Source organism: Pristiophorus japonicus, unplaced genomic scaffold, assembly GCF_044704955.1.
Source record: "Pristiophorus japonicus isolate sPriJap1 unplaced genomic scaffold, sPriJap1.hap1 HAP1_SCAFFOLD_943, whole genome shotgun sequence".
In the NCBI taxonomy this organism is placed as follows: Eukaryota; Metazoa; Chordata; class Chondrichthyes; family Pristiophoridae; genus Pristiophorus; species Pristiophorus japonicus.
Window position 1 is genome coordinate 121,080 of NW_027254872.1, and position 9,250 is coordinate 130,329.

Genomic DNA, 9,250 nt, shown 5'->3' on the forward strand with positions numbered 1-9,250 from the left:
GTGACCCCACCGTCCCTCCGCCCAGTGACCCCCCGTACAGTGACCCCACCGTCCCTCCGCCCAGTGACCCCCCGTACAGTGACCCCACCGTCCCTCCGCCCAGTGACCCCCCGTACAGTGACATCACCGTCCCGTCGCCCAGTGACCGCCGTACAGTGACATCACCGTCCCGTCGCCCAGTGACCCCCCCGTACAGTGACCCCACCGTCCCTCCGCCCAGTGACCCCCCGTACAGTGACATCACCGTCCCGTCGCCCAGTGACCCCCCCGTACAGTGACCCCACCGCCCCTCCGCCCAGTGACCCCCCCGTACAGTGACCCCACCGTCCCTCCGCCCAGTGACCCCCCGTACAGTGACCCCACCGTCCCTCCGCCCAGTGACCCCCCGTACAGTGTCCCCACTGTCCCTCCGCCCAGTGACCTCCCCGTACAGTGACCCCACCGTCCCTCCGCCCAGTGACCCCCCGTACAGTGACCACCGTCCCTCCGCCCAGTGACCCCCCCGTACAGTGTCCCCACTGTCCCTCCGCCCAGTGACCTCCCCGTACAGTGACCCCACCGTCCCTCCACCCAGTGACTCCCCGTACAGTGACCCCACCGTCCCTCCGCCCAGTGACTCCCCGTACAGTGACCCCACCGTCCCTCCGCCCAGGACCCCACCGTCCCTCCCCGTACAGTGACCCCACCGTCCCTCCGCCCAGTGACCTCCCGTACAGTGACCCCACCGTCCCTCCGCCCAGTGACTCCCCGTACAGTGACCCCACCGTCCCTCCGCCCAGTGACCCCCCGTACAGTGTCCCCACCGTCCCTCCGCCCAGTGACCCCCCCCGTAGTGACCCCACCGTCCCTCCCCGTACAGTGACCCCACCGCCCCTCCGCCCAGTGACTCCCCGTACAGTGTCCCCACCGTCCCTCCGCCCAGTGTCCCCACCGTCCCTCCGCCCAGTGACCCCCCGTACAGTGTCCCCACCGTCCCTCCGCCCAGTGACCCCCCCCGTAGTGACCCCACCGTCCCTCCCCGTACAGTGACCCCACCGCCCCTCCGCCCAGTGACTCCCCGTACAGTGTCCCCACCGTCCCTCCGCCCAGTGTCCCCACCGTCCCTCCGCCCAGTGACCCCCCGTACAGTGTCCCCACCGTCCCTCCGCCCAGTGACCCCACCGTCCCTCCGCCCAGTGACTCCCCGTACAGTGTCCCCACCGTCCCTCCGCCCAGTGACCCCACCGCCCCTCCGCCCAGTGACTCCCCGTACAGTGTCCCCACCGTCCCTCCGCCCAGTGACCCCACCGTCCCTCCGCCCAATGACCCCACCGTCCCTCCGCCCAGTGACTCCCCGTACAGTGACCCCACCGTCCCTCCGCCCAGTGACTCCCCGTACAGTGACCCCACCGTCCCTCCGCCCAGTGACCCCACCGTCCCTCCGCCCAGTGACTCCCCGTACAGTGACCGCCCCCCCGCCCAGCGACCGCACATACAGAGACCACAGTCCCACCCCCCCCCCCAGTGACGACCTCTCGCCGCCCCACCCCCGCACAGTGAACCTCACCACGCCCAGCGACGCCCACGCCCAGCAATCCCTCGCCAAGCAACCCCGCCCCCGGTGACCCCGTCCCCAGTGACCCCCCCCGTCCGCCAGGTGACCCCTCGCCACCCCTCCCAGCGATCCCCGCTCCCCTCAGCCCAGTGACCTCCCCGCACAGCGACCCCTCACCACCCTTCCCAGGACCCCCCCGCCCAGCGATCCCCAGCCCCCAGCCCAGCGACCCCACCGCTAGCCCCCACACCCCCCAGCCCAGCGGCCCCCGCCAGCCTACCGCTACCACCCACACCCCCCGGCCCAGCGGCCCCCGCACCCACGCAGACCAGCGACCCTTCTCGCCGAACAACCCCCGCCACTCCTCGCCCAGTGACCCTCCCCCACTGCACAGTGACCCGGCCCCCGCGCCTGTTGAAACTCCCCTCCCAGCGAAACTCCCCATCCCGCCCAGCGACCGCTCGCTCAGCGACGCGCCCCCTGCCCAGCGTAACCCCACCGTCCAGCGATTCCCCCCACCCCCCTGCACCCAACGATCCCCCAGCCCAGCGACCCCTCTCGCCCAGTTATCACCCCGCACAGCGACACTGCCCGCCCAGCGACCCCGCCCCCAGTGACCCCCATGTACAGTGACCACACCCGCCCAGTGAACCCTGCTCCTCGCCCAGTGACCCCGCCCCCAACGATTCCACCCACCCTGCGACCTCCCCTCGCCCAGCGACCCTGCCCTGCCCAGTGAACCCCCATCCGGCGACCACACCCGCCCAGCAACCCCTCCCAGCAAACCCCGCTCCCCCCAGCCCAGCGACCCCTCTGCCCAGCAATCAACCCCCCTCAGCCAGTGACCCCTCCTCCCAGCGACACCGCCCCCCCCCAGCCCGGCCACCTCGCCCGCCCAGTGACCCCCGCTCCCCTGTCGCCCAGCTGGCCCGCCCACCCCGTGACACCCACTTGCCCAACGAACTCGCGCCCAGTAACCCCCTTCGCCCAGCGAGCCCTGCCCCCAGCTACCCTGTTCGCCCAGCGACCCCTCGCCACCCCTTCCAGGGGCCCACCAGCCCAGCGAGCCCGCTTGCCCCGTGACCCCCCTTGCCCAGCGAGCCCTCATTCAGTGATCGCCCCCCTCGCCCAGCGACCCCCGCCCCCCCTCACCCCAGTGACCTCCCCGCACAGCGACCCCTCGCCAACCCTCCCAGCGATCCGCACCCCCCCCAGCCCAGCGACCCCTCACCCAGCGACCCCCGACCCCCCTCGCCGAGCGTCCCCCCCCGCCCCCACACCCACCCAGCGACCCCTCTCGCTCAGCAACCCCTGCCACTCCTCGCCCAGCGACTCTCCTCCACCGTCCAGCGACCCTGCCCCCAGCGACCTCCCCCGTGCCTAGCGAATCTCCCCGCCACGCCCAGCGACCTTGCCCACCCTGCGACCCCTCGCCACCCCTCCCAGCGACCCCCCCCGCCCAGGGACATCCCGCATCCAGCGACCCCTTGCCCAAGGACCACACCCCCCTCCACCCTCGCCCAGCGACCCCCCCCTGCCCACCGCTCCACAGGAAGTGTGTGGTGTCCCGGTGAAGGGGGAATGTAGAGGAAGCGTGTGACTCCTGGTGTAGAGGGAGCGTGTCACTCCCGGTATAGAGGGAGCGTGTCACTCCCGGTATAGAGGGAACCTCACTCCCGGTGTAGAGGGAACCTCACTCTGCCTCCTACCTGCCAGAAGGGGCTGCAGGACGGTGCGGCCGTCAGGTCCGATGGCGGGGAATCCCAGCGCCATGCTGGGTTGGCGGTAGCCGGTGGTGGCGGTGTTGTGCACGGATGAGCCAGAGGTGACCAGCGGGATTGACGACTGCACTCCCACCGTGGATGGGATGTAGGTGATCCTGGCAGGATAGAAGAAACATGGGTGAGCAGCACAGGTGGAAACGAACTCCTTTCCGCACCTCGGAGCGTCCCAATGTACGTTACAGCCCTCATCATCATCATAGGCAGTCCCTCGGAACCGAGGAAGACTTGCTTCCACTCTTAACATGAGTCCTTCAGTGACTGAACAGTCCAATACGAGAGCCACAGTCCCTGTCACAGGTGGGACAGACAGTCGCTGAGGGAAGGGGAGGGTGGGACAGGTTTGCCGCACGCTCCTTCCACTGCCTGCGCTTGGTTTCTGCATGCTCTCGGCGACGAGACTCGAGGTGCTCAGCGCCCTCCCGGATGCACTTCCTCCACTTAGGGCGGACTGGTCTTTGGCCAGGGACTCCCAGGTGTCGGTGGGGATGTTGCACTTTATCAGGGAGGCTTTGAGGGTGTCCCCTGTAACGTTTCCTCTGCCCACCTTTGGCTCGTTTGCCCTGAAGGAGTTCCGAGTAGAGCGCTTGCTTTGGGAGACTCGTGTCAGGCATGCGGACAATGTGGCCCTGCCCAGCGGAGCTGGTCAAGTGTGGTCAGTGCTTCAATGCTGGGGATGTTGGCCTGGTCGAGGACACTAATGTTGGTGCGTCTGTCCTCCCAGGGGATTTGTAGGATCTTGCAGAGACATCGTTGGTGGTATTTCTCCAGTGACTTGAGGTGTCTACTGTACATGTGTCTACTGCACAGCAAGCTCCCACAAACAGCAATGCAATAATGACCAGAAAACCTGCTCCAGTGATAAATATTAGCCCAGGAGAACTCCCCAGCTCTTCTGCCAACTGTCGCCGTGGGATCTTTTTATGTCTACCTAAGAGGGCATCAGGGGCCTCGGTTCAACGTCTCATCCGAAAGACAGTGCAGCACTTTCTCAGCACTGCACTGGGAGTGTCAGCCTAGATTTCTGTGCTCAAGTCCCTGGAGTGGGACTTGAACCCACAGCCTTCTGACTCAGACACAAGGGTGCTACTCACTGAGTTACAGCTGGCACATCGAGCAGGGCAGGAAGAGAAAGAGAGCAGCAGAAGTTTGGGTTCGGATGGGGGAAATAAATGGAGAAACAAGACATTGCTCCCCCTCTCTCCCCCCATTACTCCTCGAGTGTCGATAAACCTATCATGGGCCATGTTTGATGGACCAGTTGTGGACAGGCAGACAGTCCGGTTCCCTCACCGATACCCCTGACCCTGGGCTGGAGCAGGCAGACAATCGCCTCAGATATGTGTGACCCCTGACCCTGGGCTGGAGCAGGCAGACAATCGCCTCAGATATGTGTGACCCCTGACCCAGGACTGCAGCAGGCAGACAATCGCCTCAGATATGTGTGACCCCTGACCCTGGGCTGGAGCAGGCAGACAATCGCCTCACATATGTGTGACCCCTGACCCAGGACTGCAGCAGGCAATCGCCTCAGATATGTGTGACCCCTGACCCTGGGCTGGAGCAGGCAGACAATCGCCTCACATATGTGTGACCCCTGACCCAGGACTGCAGCAGGCAGACAATCGCCTCAGATATGTGTGACCCCTGACCCTGGGCTGGAGCAGGCAGACAATCGCCTCACATATGTGTGACCCCTGACCCAGGACTGCAGCAGGCAATCGCCTCAGATATGTGTGACCCCTGACCCTGGGCTGGAGCAGGCAGACAATCGCCTCACATATGTGTGACCCCTGACCCAGGACTGCAGCAGGCAGACAATCGCCTCAGATATGTGTGACCCCTGACCCTGGGCTGGAGCAGGCAGACAATCGCCTCATATATGTGTGACCCCTGACCCAGGACTGCAGCAGGCAATCGCCTCAGATATGTGTGACCCCTGACCCTGGGCTGGAGCGGGCAGACAATCGCCTCACATATGTGTGACCCCTGACCCTGGGCTGGAGTAGGCAGACAATCGCCTCACATATGTGTGACCCCTGACCCTGGGCTGGAGCAGGCAGACAATCGCCTCAGATATGTGTGACCTCTGACCCTGGGCTGGAGCAGGCAGACAAGCGCCTCTGATATGTGTGACCCCTGACCCTGGGCTAGAGTAGGCCCGCCAGTCAGGCTGAGAGGGGAGAGTGCCCAGGCACCAAGAGACAGGTCGGAGGATGGTGTGTGCAGGGCTGGATAGGGCACTCAGTAACATCCTGAGAGAACTTGCATTTTTTAGGTGCCTGCCACAGGATGTCCCAAAGCACTTCACAGCCAACAAATTATTCTTGTAGTGCTGTTACATGGGCAATGGCGGCAGCCAGTATGTGCACAGCAAGATCCAACAGACAGTAATGAGATAATGTTAGTGGAAGGGTCTTCCCACAAATGGTGCCAATGGGATCTTTTACGTCCACCCGAGAGGATAGACTGTCGAATGTCTCAAGACCGGAGCTCCGACAGTGCGGCGCTCCCTCAGTACTGCCCACCCTCAGCACTGCCCCTCTGACAGTGCAGTGCTCCCTCAGTACTGCCCTCCCTCAGCACTGCCCTCCCTCAGCACTGCCCCTCTGACAGTGCGGCACTCCCTCAGTACTGCCCCTCCGACAGTGCGGCACTCCCTCAGTACTGCCCCTCCGACAGTGCGGCGCTCCCTCAGTACTGCCCCTCCGACAGTGCGGCACTCCCTCAGTACTGCCCCTCCGACAGTGCGGCACTCCCTCAGTACTGCCCCTCCGACAATGTGGCACTCCCTCAGTACTGCCCCTCCGACAGTGCAGCACTCCCTCAGTACTGCCCCTCCGACAATGTGGCACTCCCTCATTACTGCCCCTCCGACAGTGCGGCACTCCCTCAGTACTGCCTCTCCGACAGTACGGCGCTCCCTCTGTACTGCCCCTCCGACAGAGCGGCACTCCCTCAGTACTGCCCCTCCGACAGTACGGCGCTCCCTCTGTACTGCCCCTCCGACAGTGCAGCACTCCCTCAGTACTGCCCCTCCGACAATGTGGCACTCCCTCAGTACTGCCCCTCCGACAGTACGGCACTCCCTCTGTACTGCCCCTCCGACAGTGCAGCACTCCCTCAGTACTGCCCCTCCGACAATGTGGCACTCCCTCAGTACTGCCCCTCCGACAGTACGGCGCTCCCTCATTACTGCCCCTCCGACAGTGCGGCACTCCCTCAGTACTGCCCCTCCGACAGTACGGCACTCCCTCAGTACTGCCCCTCCGACAGTGCAGCACTCCCTCAGTACTGCCCCTCCGACAATGTGGCACTCCCTCAGTACTGCCCCTCCGACAGTACGGCGCTCCCTCATTACTGCCCCTCCGACAGTGCGGCACTGCTCAGCACATGACGTTACCTGGTTGAAGAGGGAAGCAGCATCTTCTGTGGGTGAGTGGAGGTGGCCATCACGGCAGTGGCCATGGCTGGGAAGCTGGTGTGGAGAGCTGGGCTGCCAGACTGGTGAATTGGGGACTGCGAGGTGATCTGTTGCTGCACCACAGGAATCGGAGCGATCTGGATAATCTGTGAGTGACCGAGAGGGCAGGAGGTGAAACACAGCACACCGAACAATGTCTACACTCCATGCTCGACTCAACCCCAATCATAACCACTGCTCCCAAAGTCCCCACTCACCCCTCACTGTCTTTCTCTGGGTCACTCTCGCTCTCTCCCTCCCCGTGTCTCTCCCCTCCTCCTCACCCCCCAGTGTCTCTCCCCTCCCCCTCACCCCCCAGTGTCTCTCCCCTCCCCCTCACCCCCCAGTGTCTCTCCCCTCCCCCTCACCCCCCAGTGTCTCTCCCCTCCCCCTCACCCACCAGTGTCTCTCCCCTCCCCCTCACCCCCCAGTGTCTCTCCCCTCCCCCTCACCCACCAGTGTCTCTCCCGCTCACCCCCCAGTGTCTCTCCCGCTCACCCCCCAGTGTCTCTCCCCTCCCCCTCACCCCCCAGTGTCTCTCCCCTCCCCCTCACCCCCCAGTGTCTCTCCCCTCCCCCTCACCCACCAGTGTCTCTCCCGCTCACCCCCCAGTGTCTCTCCCCTCCCCCTCACCCCCCAGTGTCTCTCCCCTCCCCCTCACCCACCAGTGTCTCTCCCGCTCACCCCCCAGTGTCTCTCCCCTCCCCCTCACCCACCAGTGTCTCTCCTCTCCCCCTCTCACCCCCCAGTGTCTCTCCCCTCCCCCTCACCCCCCAGTGTCTCTCCTCTCCCCCTCTCACCCCCCCAGTGTCTCTCCCCTCCCCCTCACCCCCCAGTGTCTCTCCTCTCCCCCTCTCACCCCCCCAGTGTCTCTCCTCTCCCCCTCTCACCCCCCCAGTGTCTCTCCCCTCCCCCTCACCCCCCAGTGTCTCTCCTCTCCCCCTCTCACCCCCCCAGTGTCTCTCCCCTCCCCCTCACCCCCCAGTGTCTCTCCCCTCACCCCCCAGTGTCTCTCCCCTCCCCCTCACCCCCCAGTGTCTCTCCCCTCCCCCTCACCCCCCAGTGTCTCTCCCCTCCCCCTCACCCCCCAGTGTCTCTCCCCTCACCCCCCAGTGTCTCTCCCCTCCCCCTCACCCCCCAGTGTCTCTCCCCTCCCCCTCACCCCCCAGTGTCTCTCCCCTCACCCCCCAGTGTCTCTCCCCTCCCCCTCACCCCCCAGTGTCTCTCCCCTCCCCCTCACCCCCCAGTGTCTCTCCTCTCCCCCTCACCCCCCAGTGTCTCTCCCCTCCCCCTCACCCCCCAGTGTCTCTCCTCTCCCCCTCACCCCCCAGTGTCTCTCCTCTCCCCCTCTCACCCCCCAGTGTCTCTCCCCTCACCCCGCAGTGTCTCTCCTCTCCCCCTCTCACCCCCCAGTGTCTCTCCCCTCCCCATCACCCCCCAGTGTCTCTCCTCTCCCCCTCTCACCCCCAGGTGTCTCTCCCCTCCCCCTCACCCCCCAGTGTCTCTCCCCTCCCCATCACCCCCCAGTGTCTCTCCTCTCCCCCTCTCACCCCCCAGTGTTTCTCCCCTCCCCCTCACCCCCCAGTGTCTCTCCTCTCCCCCTCTCACCCCCCAGTGTCTCTCCCCTCCCCCTCTCACCCCCCAGTGTCTCTCCTCTCCCCCTCACCCCCCAGTGTCTCTCCCCTCCCCCTCACCCCCCAGTGTCTCTCCTCTCACCCCCCAGTGTCTCTCCTCTCCCCCTCTCACCCCCCAGTGGCTCTCCCCTCCCCCTCACCCCCCAGTGTCTCTCCCCTCCCCCTCTCACCCCCCAGTGTCTCTCCTCTCCCCCTCACCCCCCAGTGTCTCTCCTCTCCCCCTCTCACCCCCCAGTGTCTCTCCTCTCCCCCTCTCACCCCCCAGTGTCTCTCCTCTCCCCCTGACCCCCCAGTGTCTCTCCCCTCCCCCTCACCCCCCAGTGTCTCTCCTCTCCCCCTTACCCCCCAGTGTCTCTCCTCTCCCCCTCTCACCCCCCAGTGTCTCTCCTCTCCCCCCCTTACCCCCCAGTGTCTCTCCTCTTCCCCTCTCACCCCCCAGTGTCTCTCCCCTCCCCATCACCCCCCAGTGTCTCTCCTCTCCCCCTCTCACCCCCCAGTGTCTCTCCTCTCCCCCTCACCCCCAGTGTCTCTCCTCTCCCCCTCACGCCCCAGAGTCTCTCCCCTCCCCATCACCCCCCAGTGTCTCTCCCCTCCCCATCACCCCCCCAGTGTCTCTCCCCTCCCCATCACCCCCCAGTGTCTCTCCCCTCCCCATCACCCCCCAGTGTCTCTCCTCTCCCCCTCTCACCACTCAGTGTCTCTCTCTGGGTCACTCTTGCTCTCTCCCTCCCCATGTCTCTCCCCTTCCCATCACCCCCCAGTGTCTCTCCCCTCCCCATCACCCCGCAGTGTCTCTCCCCTCACCCCCCAGTGTCTCTCCCCTCCCCATCACCCCGCA

The 9,250-nt window shown here is 65.6% G+C and overlaps 1 protein-coding gene across 1 annotated transcript in view; it reads right to left on the bottom strand.

Annotated features, from left to right (window-relative positions):
• The window catches only part of LOC139258363 (protein capicua homolog), a gene marked incomplete at its 5' end in the record, with an annotated part of 31,158 nt that extends 24,273 nt beyond the window's left edge, over positions 1–6,885 (bottom strand). The window contains 2 exons of the mRNA XM_070874736.1: positions 3,244–3,413; positions 6,719–6,885. Coding sequence (XP_070730837.1) covers positions 3,244–3,413; positions 6,719–6,885 — 337 coding nt within the window. The remainder of the gene's footprint in view (positions 1–3,243; positions 3,414–6,718) is intronic.
• Positions 6,886–9,250: the final 2,365 nt, after the last annotated feature.